Source organism: Oncorhynchus mykiss, chromosome 4 (genome assembly GCF_057628025.1).
Source record: "Oncorhynchus mykiss isolate SJ-2025 chromosome 4, ASM5762802v1, whole genome shotgun sequence".
NCBI classification, from domain to species: domain Eukaryota; kingdom Metazoa; phylum Chordata; class Actinopteri; order Salmoniformes; family Salmonidae; genus Oncorhynchus; species Oncorhynchus mykiss.
Genome location: NC_143025.1, coordinates 91933352 through 91949353, shown reverse-complemented (window position 1 = coordinate 91949353; position 16002 = coordinate 91933352). Strand labels below are relative to the sequence as shown.

Below are 16002 nucleotides of genomic sequence, written 5' to 3'. Positions count from 1 at the left end.
TCAAAATTGACCTTATATCCAGAGAAAGAATTATAACACTGTAGTAGGATCTGCAAGTGAGAGAGGGAGTGTTCTGCGTTTGTTAGAAATAAGACAAGGTTGTCCGCAAAGAGTGATAATTTATGGATATGGGGTCCCACCTCAAAGGCATGTATGTCAGGGCACGTTCCAATAGCCTCAGCCTCAGATGGTGGGGGCTAATTGGGCAACCTTGTCTGTTCCCACTATAGAGAGGGAAATAAGAGGAAGTAATCCCATTGGTAGCAATCCTAGCTTTAGGAGATTTGTTGAGTGATTTTATCAAATTTACAAACACGGTACCTAAACCGAACTTTTCCAAGACGCGAAAGAGGTATGGCCATTCAACCCTATCAAAGGCCTTTTCAGCGTCGAGGGAGACTGCGACACTAGGTATTTTGTTTTTGTTAGCAAGGTGAATTATATCAAAGAACCTTCTGAGATTATTGGAGGACAATCTATTAATTATGAAGCCAGTCTGATCTGGGTTGACCAACAGGGGAAGACATGACTCCAGTCTCTTAGACAGCATCTTGGTGACCAGTTTACGATCTGTGTTAAGGAGAGAGATTGGTCTATAGGAGGTGCACTTTAGCGGGTTTTCCCTTTCCTGTGGATTACAGTAATCACTGCTTGAGAGAAAGACTCTGGAAAGCAGTTGTCTTTCCCGGCTTTTTTAAGTTCCTCCATAAGGTAGGGGACCAACAGCTCCCTAAATTCTTTATAGAACTCTGGAGGGAAGCCATCCTTCCCAGGAGATTTATTAGAAGGTAACGATTTAATGGCCTCCAACAATTCAGGAACTGTTCACTCAGGCGCTCTCTGTCTTCCTCTGACAGGCATGGGAGGTTGAGAGAGGATAGAAAGGAGTCAATCTCTGAAAGATCATCGCTTGATTGGGAAGTGTAGAGGTCTTCGTAGTATTTCTTAAAAGTATTATTAATTTCAGTAGGGTCAAAAAATATCTCATTAGTAAGAGTTTCTATGGCATTAATTGTCCTCTTACTTTCCTCTGCTTTCAGTTGCCATGCCAATACTTTGTGTGCTTTCTCTCCAAGCTCGTAATAATGCTGTTTTGATTTAGTGATGGCCCTCTCAGCTTGATATGTGTTCAGAATATTATATTTCTGTTTTTTATTTACCAAAAGCCTGTATCGATCTTTAGTCTGGCCTTTTTGGTAGGTTTTCTCTAGCTCGGAGATTTCAGATTCAAGGGCACTTGTTTTCTCTTCAACCCTTTAGTATAGGAAAAGATCTGTCCCCTCAGATAGGCCTTCAATGTGTCCCAAAGAATGAAACTGTCAGGAGGGTTTGTTTGTCAAAGTAAAAAATATTGATCTGCTCCTTGATGAATGCACACAATTCAGGTTGCTTTAGGAGTGTAGAATTTAGTCTCCATCTATATGCTCCATTTACCTTGGTAGGAATGGAGATTGATAATACCAGAGGAGAATGGTCACTAAGCAATCTGGGGAGATACTCGATATCTAACACTCTATGAAACAGTTGGATCGATAGTAAGAAGTTATCTATGTGTGTGGGTGTGAATAAAAAGAGTAGTCCCTATCCTGTGGGTGCAACTGTCTCCAGATGTCTAGTAAATTAAGATCTTTCATGAATGACATGGTGAGCTTGCCAGCTTTGGTAAGAAGTGAGGTTTTATCAGAGGACCTATCAGGAACTGTATCTGAACAAAAATGTAAATCTCCTCCAACCTGTAGCCATCCTGGTGGTGCTTGAGCAACCTGAAGGAAGACATTCTGAATAAACATATGGTCATCGAAGTTAGGAGCATAAATATTCAATAGGGTCCAAGACTCCGAAAAGATAAGGCCCTGCACCAAAACAAACCTGCCAGAGGGATCAGAGATGGTGTTGTTGACTCTGAAAACATAATCCCCTGCACCAAAACAAACCTGCCAGAGGGATCAGAGATGGTGTTGTTGACTCTGAAAACATAATCCCCTGCACCAAAACAAGCCTGCCAGAGGGATCAGAGATGGTGTTGTTGACTCTGAAAACATAATCCCCTACACCAAAACAAACCTGCCAGAGGGATCAGAGATGGTGTTGTTGACTCTGAAAACATAATCCCCTGCACCAAAACAAACCTGCCAGAGGGATCAGAGATGGTGTTGTTGACTCTGAAAACATAATCCCCTACACCAAAACAAACCTGCCAGAGGGATCAGAGATGGTGTTGTTGACTCTGAAAACATAATCCCCTACACCAAAACAAACCTGCCAGAGGGATCAGAGATGGTGTTGTTGACTCTGAAAACATAATCCCCTGCACCAAAACAAACCTGCCCGAGGGATCAGAGATGGTGTTGTTGACTCTGAAAACATAATCCCCTACACCAAAACAAACCTGCCAGAGGGATCAGAGATGGTGTTGTTGACTCTGAAAACATAATCCCCTACACCAAAACAAACCTGCCAGAGGGATCAGAGATGGTGTTGTTGACGCAGAAGGGGATGTGTCTACTTATCAAAATTGCAGTTCCTCTTGCTTTGGCGTTAAAAGAGGATGCAAAAACTTGTCCTACCCATTCACTCTTCAAATTCTTGTGTTCACTGGCTGTAAGATGCATTTCTTGTAAAAACACAATGTCAGCCTTTAATTTCTTAAGGTATGTATAGACTATTTGCCTCTTAATCGGGATGTTAAGACCTTTTACGTTGAATGTGACATATTTTAGTGGATTAAGCATAGGGTTGGGTTTCAAATATGTAACCGAATGGAAATCTCTCATATGTAAATAGTCAGGAAATGTTTCAACTTTAGTTTGAACACTGAAGCGACCAATGTGTCTCTTTAGGAAGGAAACAACAATAAACAAAACAAAACAAAACAATAAACATAGGAAAACAAAACACCCACCCCGTTTGTCGGACTAAAACAACAATCCCAACAATCAAACATGAATACACTTGTAGAGATACGTTGCTGCTCGCTTTCCATCTTGCTCTTACTAGCTAAACCTTGGCGTAAACTAAAACCTGCCAGCTCTCTAAATTGAAAACAAACGTTGTGAATAGACATTTATGGCTGAATATTTACTGCCCACAGTAAGGGCTGCCCCAGTAAGGGTCTCTTTTCAGGAGAGGAGAGACATAAATGGGGGGAAAGCGGTGGGCCTAAGCCCACTAATTTGCTTCGCCCAGTAGATATGGACTAAACCAAAATATACTCTCCTGTAAATGTAATAGAATTCACCCCGGGAAGATACGGTTAGTTGAAAATGTACAAATCAATTATAGCGACCGCATAGCGGGGTAAACGGATCCAAATTCCAAGAAGATATCAGCAGTGCGGTCCCAGCACGGATAAGAAAAAAGAGAGAGACCATCCTGGTTCAGACGCGGTTCAGTTCTATGAGAAAAGTGAACACTTTTCCCGGTGTGTTGAAGAGATGGCTTCGGCCTTTGTACTGAATTTTCATCCACACAGGGTGGATGAGATAGCCAGTGATGTTCTTCTCCTTCAGTGCTTTGGCAGCAGGTCTGAACTGTTTGCGACATCTGGCGAGATCCGCGCTCATATCCGGGAAAAGGTTGACCCTTTTGCCATCGATGGTGATGTCCCCTTTGGCTCTTGCGAGTTGCAGTATATTCTCTCTGTCCTGGAAACGGAGGAACCCCATCTGGCCGGGGTTTCGGCGCTGATGTTCTGTGGGCGCGTTTGATTTCCAACGGCTTGGTGAAGTTGATTATGCCTAGGACCTCCGGGATCCATTGGGTGAGGAAACGGACCGGGTCACGGCCCTCGCTGTCCTCTTTCAATCCCACCACACTGATATTACTACGTCTGTTCTCCATCTGATCTACCTTGTTTTTGAAGTAGGCATTGTCCTTCTGCAGCTCTATCAAAACCTGGTCATGTCGAGTGACGGTATCTTCAACTGTGCTAATGTGCAACTCAGCCTCAGTCATTCTCAAAAGGAAATAATTAATGGAGGATTTCAGGTCGTCAATGGAAGAATGGCGTTCAGCCGATTTCTTATCAACTTTTCAGAGACAGACCTTTGTTACCATCCTGAATTTCCCAGAGGAGAGTAGCCAACATGTCGGCAGGCTCGCAAGAGGCCGAGCTCTTCCCAAGATGACAATAATGCTACAGCTAGCAAGATTAGCATTATTGTTATCTTGGGAATCAATTACGTTTTGGTCGTCCTTCTTGCCTCATGGTCGGAGGTCCATGACTCTTTGGGAAGGTAAGTACTTGACAATTTGTCAGCCAATGTTCGAATATTGTTTCAACGTTGTTATTTGGGTAATAATGGAATAACTTTGAAGAGCTCGGTTTGTCAACGTCTGCTCAGCTCCGCGGCATCACGTGCTCCCCATAGTGTACTACTTTAGACCAGGGCCCTATGGCACCCTATTCCCTATTAAGGTTCACTACTTTAGACCAGCGCTCTATGGCACCCTATTCCCTAAATAGTGCACTACTTTAGACCACAGCCCTATTGCACCCTATTCCCAGATATAGTGCACTACTTTAGACCAGAGCTCTATGACACACAGACTGGGTGCCAGATTGGAGAGCTTTCTTGGCAGGAAACCATCTTCTTGTTAGGAGCAAGGGGAGTAACGCAAGTAGATGACACAACAAACTATTTTCCTTCCATCGGTAAAATACATTGTAATGACTGGAGCAATAGGGCAGTAGACGTGGCTGAGAATCACGTCCTAAAAGGATGGAGGGGGTTGTACTGTGTGATGAATGGAACATTCTGTGTTGATTTAGATATATACATTCAGCCAGAGAGTAAAGGGGAGAGAAGCATTCTGCTTTCCCTGTTCCAAGTACAATAATACTGACAAAAACATTCAAGTGAATGGGTTAGAGTTTGGTGAATAGAATAGAGAATATGGTGAGTAGAATAAAGAATATGGTGAATAGATTATAGAGTATGGTGAATAGATTAGAGAGTTTGGTGAATAGATTATAGAGTTTGGTGAATAGGTTAGAGAGTATGGTGAATAGATTAGAGAGTTGTCACGCCCTGGTCTTAGTATTTTGTGTTTTCTATATTTATTTGGTCAGGCCAGGGTGTGACATGGGTTTATTTTGTGTTGTGTTTATGTATGGGGGGGGTTTTCGTAGGTTTTGGGATTGTGGCTTAGTGGGGTGTTCTAGCAAAGTCTATGGTTGCCTGAGGCGGTTCTCAATCAGAGGCAGGTGATTCTCGTTGTCTCTGATTGGGAACCATATTTAGGCAGCCATATTCTTTGAGTGTTTCCTGGGTGATTGTTCCTGTCTATGTGTTATTGTTCACCAGATAGGCTGTTTCGGTTTTCACGTTACGTTTATTGTTTTTGTATTGTTTTCACGTTACGTTTATTGTTTTTGTTTTGTTCGTGTTTATTTATTTATTAAACATGTATCGTATTAACCACGCTGCATTTTGGTCCGACTCGACTCTCACCCGGAGAAAACCCTAACAAGAGTTTGGTGAATAGATTAGAGAATATGGTGAATAGATTATAGACTCTCTCTCACCCGGAGAAAACCCTAACAAGAGTTTGGTGAATAGATTAGAGAATATGGTGAATAGATTATAGACTCTCTCTCACCCGGAGAAAACCGTAACAAGAGTTTGGTGAATAGATTAGAGAATATGGTGAATAGATTATAGACTCTCTCTCACCCGGAGAAAACCGTAACAAGAGTTTGGTGAATAGATTAGAGAATATGGTGAATAGATTATAGACTCTCTCTCACCCGGAGAAAACCGTAACAAGAGTTTGGTGAATAGATTAGAGAATATGGTGAATAGATTATAGACTCTCTCTCACCCGGAGAAAACCCTAACAAGAGTTTGGTGAATAGATTAGAGAATATGGTGAATAGATTATAGACTCTCTCTCACCCGAAGAAAACCGTAACAAGAGTTTGGTGAATAGATTAGAGAATATGGTGAATAGATTATAGAGTATGGTGAATAGATTAGAGAATATGGTGAATAGATTATAGAGTTTGGTGAATAGATTAGAGAATATGGTGAATAGATTATAGAGTTTGGTGAATAGATTAGAGAATATGGTGAATAGATTATAGAGTATGGTGAATAGATTAGAGAATATGGTGAATAGATTATAGAGTTTGGTGAATAGATTAGAGAATATGGTGAATAGATTGTAGAATATGGTGAATAGAGTATGGTGAATAGATTAGAGAATATGGTGAATAGATTATAGAGTGGTGAATAGGTTAGAGAGTATGGTGAATAGATTAGAGAGTTTGGTGAATAGATTAGAGAATATGGTGAATAGATTATAGAGTATGGTGAATAGATTAGAGAATATGGTGAATAGATTATAGAGTTTGGTGAATAGATTAGAGAATATGGTGAATAGATTGTAGAATATGGTGAATAGATTATAGAGTATGGTGAATAGGTTATAGAGTATGGTGAATAGATTATAGAGTATGGTGAATAGATTATAGAGTATGGTGAATAGATTATAGAGTATGGTGAATAGATTATAGAGTGTGATGAATAGATTATAGAGTATGGTGAATAGATTAGAGAGTGTGGTGAACAGATTAGAGAATATGGTGAGTAGATTATAGAGTGTGGTGAATTCAGTAAACATGTCTGAGACCTGAAGATTTAGAAGCTAAACTGTTTAACACATTCTGAAACTAAGTGGTCTAACACATTCTGAAGCTAAGTGGTCTAACACATTCTGAAACTAAGTGGTCTAACACATTCTGAAGCTAAGTGGTCTAACACATTATGAAGCTAAGTGGTCTAACACATTATGAAGCTAAGTGGTCTAACACATTCTGAAGCTAAGTGGTCTAACACATTCTGAAGCTAAGCGGCCTAACACAGTCTGAAGCTAAGTGGTCTAACACATTCTGAAGCTAAGTGGTCTAACACATTATGAAGCTAAGTGGTCTAACACATTCCATTCTGAAGCTAAGTGGTCTAACACATTCTGAACCTAAGTGGTCTAACACATTCTGAAGCTAAGTGGTCTAACACATTCTGAAGCTAAGTGGTCTAACATATTCTTGTGGTGCATAGGATGCCGAAGGTTCACCACCTTCGATACAAATGATTGAATTGTTCAGTTTGAGAGACTTGTTACTCACCCCTGATATGGTCTTGTTTCTCTCTCCTCAGACCGCCCTCCTGCTCCCGTCAACGTGTCTGTGATGCACCTGAGGGCCGACTCCGCCACCGTCTCCTGGGAGGTACCTGAGGGTGACATCATCATCGGCTTCTCCATCTCACAGCAGGTGATGTGTTCTAGAGTTATTATGTATCCTAATTACTCACCCACAATTATTGTCTCCTTTCATTCCTGTTCATCTCAGTTAACCCAGAAGTAAAGTATTGCGCAATTGGTCAAACGCGGTAAGAGAAGAGAAGAGAACGAAGGAGTTCCACCCTCTCTCTTTGCAAGTTAAGGACAAGTCTATGGGCCCTCCCCTTCCCCGAAATTCGAAAGATACTAACACCTGAGAAATGGTGATTTGCCCAAATAACCAGAACTAATGTTGTTCATTATCTGACTCGTCCTGTTGTATCGCGACAGATCTACAGTATCGGTAATGTAGTCTGTCCACCAGAGATTACATTCCTGTTGACAAAATATACACATTAAATGGGTGTGTTTACATCTTGGTCTAGGGTTAGTCTGCTGAGGGGATTCCACTATAATGGTGTTTATTCAGTAAATGTCATTGTTGTATATGTGTTAGGGGGGATACTGATACCGTGCTAAATATCTGATGTGTTAGGTGGGATACTGATACCGTGCTAAATATCTGATGTGTTAGGGGGGATACTGATACCGCGCTTAATATCTGATGTGTTAGGGGGGATACTGATTCCGTGCTAAATATCTGTTGTATTAGGGGGGATACTGATACCGTGCTAAATATCTTATGTGTTAGGGGGGATACTGGTACCGTGCTAAATAATAATAATAAAATAAAATAAACAGAACATAGAACACAGAGAACAAAGCTATATACTGGTGTCGTCAGATCTGGAGGATATGAGAACTGAGCCGTGCAACTGAAAGCCCTGTCACCCATGGTTTTTAGGCAGCTGCGGGGCTGCTGAAGGGAGACGGACCTGGAGGTGAGAAGTGTGCATGTGGGGCAGGAGGGTAGAATGAGGTCAGACAGGTACTTGGGGCCAGAGTTGTGGATAGCTTGGTAGGTAGAATGAGGACAGACAGGTACTTGGGCCCAGAGTTGTGGATAGTTTGGTAGGTAGAATGAGGACAGACAAGTACTTGGGCCCAGAGTTGTGGATAGCTTGGTAGGTAGAATGAGGACAGACAGGTACTTGGGGCCAGAGTTGTGGATAGCTTGGTAGGTAGAATGAGGACAGACAGGTACTTGGGTTCAGAGTTGTGGATAGCTTGGTAGGTAGAATGAGGACAGACAGGCACTTGGGGCCAGAGTTGTGGATAGCTTGGTAGGTAGAATGAGGACAGACAGGTACTTGGGCCCAGAGTTGTGGATAGCTTGGTAGGTAGAATGAGGACAGACAGGTACTTGGGGCCAGAGTTGTGGATAGCTTGGTAGGTAGAATGAGGACAGACAGGTACTTGGAACCAGAGTTGTGGATAGCTTGGTAGGTAGAATGAGGACAGACAGGTACTTGGAACCAGAGTTGTGGATAGCTTGGTAGGTAGAATGAGGACAGACAGGTACTTGGGCCCAGAGTTGTGGATAGCTTGGTAGGTAGAATGAGGACAGACAGGTACTTGGGGCCAGAGTTGTGGATAGCTTGGTAGGTAGAATGAGGACAGACAGGTACTTGGGGCCAGAGTTGTGGATAGCTTGGTAGGTAGAATGAGGACAGACAGGTACTTGGGTTCAGAGTTGTGGATAGCTTGGTAGGTAGAATGAGGTCAGACAGGTACTTGGGGCCAGAGATGTGGATAGCTTGGTAGGTAGAATGAGGACAGACAGGTACTTGGGGCCAGAGTTGTGGGAAGCTTGGTAGGTGTGAACCAATATTTTGTACTCGATGCAGGAACATATGGGGAGCTATTGGAGGTTGAACAGCACTGGAGTGATGTGCTCGACAGGGGAGAGGCGTGGGTGAGGACACGTGCAGCACAGTTCTGGACATATTGTAGCCTGTTTAGGCACTTGGCAGATGCTCCAACAAAATGTCTGATGTGCTATGGTGAATAAAGATGTCTGTAAAGCCTGGCCTTCAATTTTACACTGTTTGGTTTTCTCAGCATTACCGAAAGACTTGGTTCACATGCTAATATAAATGACGATGAAGGAAAGTTTGACTACCCCCAAGGCCTCCCAAACTAAGAATCTTAAATAAACTTCAACATGTTTAATATACGGTTCCAGGGTGAATATCCACAGCTGCCAGAGAGCAATTTTCGGGTTGAATAGCTTTGAGAATGCTTAGAATACTTAGAATGCTTAGAATGCTTAGAGTGCTTAGAATAGTGGAACTACCTATGAATACGGATCTCTATTCTCACTCTCTGTGCATACAAGGAAAATAACACCCTCATACCTGTTTCACGTCATGGACTTTTATGGAGTTTTAGTTCCAAATTGATCTAAGGTAGCAGGCGGAAAATAACTGTTTAAGTGCTCTACGTACTCTACGCAAACGGAGTGACGGTGGTCTGTTAGTGTCGCTCTCTGCATAGTTCTGCGTACTTTTGTGTGGCTGAATTTTTGGAACGGACCGTATGCGACGCTCAGTCGCTCTGTTTGCACATAGTGTGTCGAGCCCTTTAGGACTGGTTTCCCAGACACAGATTTTTTCTAGTTCCGGACTAAAAAGCATTCTCCACTTTTTAGTTCAGGACTAGGCTTATTTGTGTCCAGGAAAATGGCCCTTATACAACTCACCATCTGTCTAATACAAACTGCATAAAATCACAGTCATTTTCGTTAAAGCCTGGAACCAGACAAGGTTGTCCTGTATCGCCTCTTTTAATAGCTTTTGTCATAGAGCCATTTCCCATCTCTTTTAGAATAGTGAAACTACCTAGGCATGCTGATTTAAAAAAAAAGGATATAGGTTTTGGTTTTCTAGAATTCCAATGAATTACAGTTGAAGTCGGAAGTTTACATACACCTAAGCCAAGTACATTTCAACTCAGTTATTCACAATTCTAGACATTTAATCCTAGTAAAAATGTATTGTCTTAGGTCAGTTAGGACCACTTTATTTTAAGAATGTGCAATGTCAGAATAATAGTAGAGAGAATGATTTATTTCAGCTTTTATTTCTTTCATCACATTCTCAGTGGGTCAGAAGTTTACATACACTCAATTAGTATTTGATAGCATTGCCTTTAAATTCATTTGGGTCAAACATTTTGGGTAGCCTTCCACAAGCTTCCCACAATAAGTTGGGTGAATTTTGGCCCATTCCTCGTGACAGAGCTGGTGTACCTGAGTCAGGTTTGTAGGCCTCCTTGCACGCACATGCTTTTTCAGTTCTGCCCACACATGTTCTATAGGATTGAGGTCAGGGCTTTGTGATGGGCACTCCAATACATTGACTTTGTTGTCCTTAAACCATTTAGCCACAACTTTGGAAGTATGCTTGGGGTCATTGTCCATTTGGAAGACCCATTTGCGACCAAGCTTTAACTTCCTGACTGATGTCTTCAGATGTTGCTTCAAAATATCCACATAATATTTCCTCCTCATGATGTCATTTACTTTGTGAAGTGCACCAGTACCTCCTGCAACAAAGCACCCCCACAACATGATGCTGCCACCCCCGTGCTTCACGGTTGGGATGGTGTTCTTCGGCTTGCAAGACTCCTTTTTCCTCCAAACGGATGGTCGTTATGGCCTGACCAGAGGACATTTCTCCCAAAAAGTTCAATCTTTGTCCCAATGTGCAGTTGCAAAACCATAGTCTGGCTTTTTTTGGCGGTTTTGGAGCAGTGGCTTCTTCCTTGTTGAGCGGCCTTTCAGGTTATGTCGATAAAGGGCTCATTTTGCTGTGGATATAGATACTTTTGTACCTGTTTCCTCCAGCATCTTCACAAGGTCCTTTGCTGTTGTTCTGGTATTGATTTGCACGTTTCGCACCAAAGTATGTTCATCTCTAGGAGACAGAATGCGTCTCCTTCCTGAGCGGTATGATGGCTTTGTGGTTCCATGGTGTTTATACTTGCGTACTATTGTTTGTACAGATGAACGTGGTACCTTCAGGTGTTTGGAAATTGCTCCCAAGGATGAACCAGACTTGTGGAGGTCTACAATTATTTTTCTGAGGTCTTGGCTGATTTATTTTTATTTTCCCATGATGTCAATTAAAGAGGCACTGAGTTTGAAGGTAGGCTTTGAAATACATCCACAGGTACACCTCCAATTGATTCAAATGATGTCAATTAGCCTATCAAAAGCTTCTAAAGCCATGACATAATTTTCTGGAATTTTCCAAGCTGTTTAAAAGGCACAGTCAACTTAGTGTATGTAAACTTCTGACCCACTGAAATTGAGATACAGTGAATTATAAGTTAAATAATCTGTATATAAACAATTGTTGGAAAAATGACTTGTGTCATGCACAAAGTAGATGTCCTAACCGACTTGTCAAAACTATAGTTTGTTAACAATACATTTGTGGAGTGATTGAAAAACAAGTTTTAATGATTCCAACCTAAGTGTATGTGTGGCCACCAGCTGCATTAAGTACTGCAATGCATCTCCTCATCATGGACTGCACCGGATTTTCATACCCCCGCCACACTCCCCCCTCTCTCCCGAGCTGCTACCCATCTCCAGCACACATAAACTGTTGGGGCAAGAGACTCTGAACTTCCAATGGCCCCAAGTCGTTAAATATTTTTCTTGTGCTTTATGCTTTTTTCATCATGACCCCTGCGTGGTTTGTGGACTGTGAACTTGCTTGTTTACCCAACCATGGGCCAGTCTATGTTTGTTCCCACACTCGGGACTCTGACTCTCGATTGGTTACACAGACTATTGACCTCCCATCTTATTCTAACCACCCGTCGCCAGCTTTGTTTTCATGCTACCGGATGAAATTGCTGTACAATAATATCTTGTTGCCATCTGATGATGCACATTCAGATGTCATAAATCAACACTGCAGAGCTGTCCCTGTCCTCTGCCATGCCTTGATTGTATTACTGCTGATGATATCTGGAAATGTGCATGTACACACTGGCCCAGCTACCTTCGCTAGCTCCAATTCTGACTTGTGCTCTGATATCCGCTTCACTGATTTCTGCTCTGGTAAAAGCCTGTGTTTTCTGCACGTTAACACTAGAAGCTTATTACCGAAAATGTATAAATTGAACGTGTGGCTTTGCAGCTCCAATCCAGATGTGTTGGTCATTACTAAGACATGGTTAAGAAATACCTTTCTGGTATGTAACCTTTTTCAGTAAGACAGATCTACCAAAGGTGGTGGAGTGTCAATCTTTACCAAGGAACACCTTCAGTGCTCGGGTTGTCTCCACCAAGTCTGTCCCCAAACAATTTCATTTGCTGGTTATAAGCATTCAACTTTCAAATATCTCTTTGTTGATTGTTGTTGGGTGTTATCGTCCACCATCAGCACCGGCCTGTACCCTACCTGCAGTAAGTCCCTACCTGTACCCTACCTGCAGTAAGCCCCTACCTGTACCCTACCTGCAGTAAGCCCCTACCTGTACCCTACCTGCAGTAAGTCCCTACCTGTACCCTACCTGCAGTAAGCCCCTACCTGTACCCTACCTGCAGTAAGTCCCTACCTGTACCCTACCTGCAGTAAGTCCCTACCTGTACCCTACCTGCAGTAAGTCCCTACCTGTACCCTACCTGCAGTAAGTCCCTACCTGTACCCTACCATACAGTCCCTACCTCTACCCTACCTGCAGTAAGTCCCTACCTGTACCCTACCTGCAGTAAGCCCCTACCTGTACCCTACCTGCAGTAAGCCCCTACCTGTACCCAACCTGCAGTAAGTCCCTATCTGTACCCTACCTGCAGTAAGTCCCTACCTGTACCCTACCTGCAGTAAGCCCCTACCTGTACCCTACCTGCAGTAAGCCCCTACCTGTACCCTACCTGCAGTAAGTCCCTAACTGTACCCTACCTGCAGTAAGTCCCTACCTCTACCCTACCTGCAGTAAGCCCCTTACACTAAGTCTGAATTTGTCCTGCTTGGTGATCTAAACTGGGACATGGTAAAACGCCTGACCAAGTCTTAAAGCAATGGGACTAAATCTTTCTCCGATTATATCCCACAATGTATGACTCAAACACCCAGAAAAGGCTACTCTCATTGATGTTATCCTCACAAATAATCCTGATAGGTGTCAGTCTGGTGTTTTCTGTAATGACCTTAGTGATCACTGTTTTACAGCTTGTGTTCATAATGGCTGCTCAGTGAAACGACCTGTCCTGAATTAAAAAAACTTTAAGCCTTCCTTCATGATCTGGCCTCTGTAAATTGGTATAGAATCAGCTTGGTCCCCTCAGTCGAATACGCTTGCACCTTCTTTTTTTATATTTTTAGCGCCATTGTTCTAGAAAACAGTTAAAGACCTGGAGAATAAACCCGGCTCCTCACAGCTGCCCCATGTCCCTTAATGTTGATGATGTTGTTGTTACTGACAAGAAGCAGATGGCTGAGCTCTCCTTGCCCATCCAACATTTCCTCATCTCCCACCCCTTCTATTGCGACTTGCCCCGATGCTCCTCCCTCTTTTTCCCCTGCCCCGCTACAAAGTTTATCCCTGCAGGGAGTCACTGAGTCCGAGGTGCTAAAGGAGCTCCTTAAACTTGACACCCCAAAACATCTGGGTTAGATGGTTTAGACCCTTTCTTCTTTAAGGTTGCTGCCCCTATCATCACCAAGCCCTATCTCTGACATTTTTAACCTGTCTCTCCTCTCTGGGGAGGTTCCCATTGCTTGGAAGGCAGCCACAGTGCATTGTTTATTTAAAGGGGGAGATCAAGCTGATCCTAACAGTTATAGGCAAATTTCTATTTTGCCATTCATGTGTTGGAAAAACTTGGCAATAGTCAACTGACTGTCTTTCTTGATATCTATAGTATTCTCTCTGGTATGCAATCTGGTTTCCTCTCTGATTATGGATGTTTCACTGCAACCTTAAAGGTCCTCAATGATGTCACCATTGCCATTGATTCTCAGCAATGTTGTGCTGATATTTTTTATTGACTTAGGCAATGCTTTTGATACGGTAGACCATTTCATGCTTGTGGGCCGGCTAAGGAGTATTGGTGTCTGAGGGGTCTTTGGCCTGGTTTGCTAACTACCTCTCTCAAAGAGTGCAGTGTATAAAGTCAGAATATTTGCTGTCTCAGCCACTGCCTGTCACCAAGGGAGTACCCCAAGGCTCGATCCTCGGCCCCACGCTCTTCTCAACTTACATCAACAACATAGCTCAGGCAGTAGGAAGCTCTCTCATCCATTTATATGCAGATGATTCAGTCTTATACTCAGCTGGCCCCTCCCTGGATTTTGTGTTAAATGCTCTACAACAAAGCTTTCTTTGTGTCCAACAAGATTTCTCTGCCCTTAACCTTGTTCTGAACACCTCCAAAACAAAGGTCATGTGGTTTGGTAAGAAGAATGCCCCTTTCCCCACTGGTGTGATTACTACCTCTGAGGGTTTAGAGATTGAGGTGATCACCTCATACAAGTACTTGGGAGTATAGCTAGACGGTACACTGTCCTTCTCTCAGCACATATCCAAGCTGCAGGCTAAGGTTAAATCTAGTTGGTTTCCTCGATTGTAATCGCTCCTCTTTCACCCCAGTTATTACCTGGTACTCCCTGTATATAACCATGTTATTACCTGGTACTTCCTGTATATAGCCATGTTATTACCTGGTACTCCCTGTATATAGCCATGTTATTGCCTGGTACTCCCTGTATGTAGCCATGTTATTACCTGGTACTTCCTGTATATAACCATGTTATTACCTGGTACTTCCTGTATATAGTCATGTTTATACCTGGTACTCGCTGTGTATAGCAATGTTATTACCTGGTACGCCCTGTATATAACCATGTTATTACCTGGTACTCCCTGTATCTTTTTTTATCCTTTATCTTGTAAAACGACCCGTCAGTAAGAGTTTCACTATTAGTCTACACCTGTTGTTTACCAAGCATGTGACATAAAACATAGGATTTGATTTATATGAATACCCTATATCTCTGTCCTGTATTTCAGAGACAGCAGGGTCACACCCAGCGCTTCATCAGGGAGGTGAATACCACCAGCAAGGCCTGTGTTCTGTGGGATCTGGACGAGGAGACGGACTATATTATCCAGGTCCAGTCCATTGGTCTGTACGGAGAGAGTCAGGCCAGCAAGAGGGTCCACTTCAAAACCCTCAAGAAGTCTGACCGCTTCCTGTCCAACAGCTCCAACCAAGGTACATTTACACTAACCCTGACCCCTAACCCCTTACCATTCCCCACCAACAGCTCCAACCAAGGTACATTTACACTAACCCTGACCCCTAACCCTAACCCTTACCATTCCCCACCAACAGCTCCAACCAAGGTAACCCTTACCCTACCCCTAATGTTAACCCCTAACCCTTACCATTCCCCACCAACAGCTCCAACAAAGGTAACCCTTACCCTACACCTAATGTTAACCCCTAACCCTGACCCCTAACCCTTACCATTCCCCACCAACAGCTCCAACCAGGGTAACCCTTACCCTACCCCTAATGTTAACCCCTAACCATTACCATTCCCCACCAACAGCTCCAACAAAGGTAACCCTTACCCTACACCTAATGTTAACCCCTAACCCTGACCCCTAACCCTTACCATTCCCCGCCAACAGCTCCAACCAAGGTAACCCTTACCCTACCCCTACCCCAACTAATGTTGACCCCTTGCTCTGACCCCCAACTCCGACTCTGACCCTAACCCTGACCCCTAACTCCTTGCACTTGCACTTCAGTTTTATATAGAAGCTTCATATGGGCTATGGGATTTGTGTGTT

General features: G+C 43.0%; 1 protein-coding gene across 1 annotated transcript in view; it reads left to right on the top strand.

Moving 5' to 3' along the window:
- fndc4a (fibronectin type III domain containing 4a) overlaps positions 1 to 16002 on the top strand; it is a 79572-nt gene that overhangs the window by 30948 nt on the left and 32622 nt on the right. Inside the window, exons 2-3 of the mRNA XM_036976390.2 lie at positions 7161 to 7276; positions 15214 to 15418. Of these exons, the coding sequence (XP_036832285.2) occupies positions 7161 to 7276; positions 15214 to 15418 (321 nt within the window). The remainder of the gene's footprint in view (positions 1 to 7160; positions 7277 to 15213; positions 15419 to 16002) is intronic.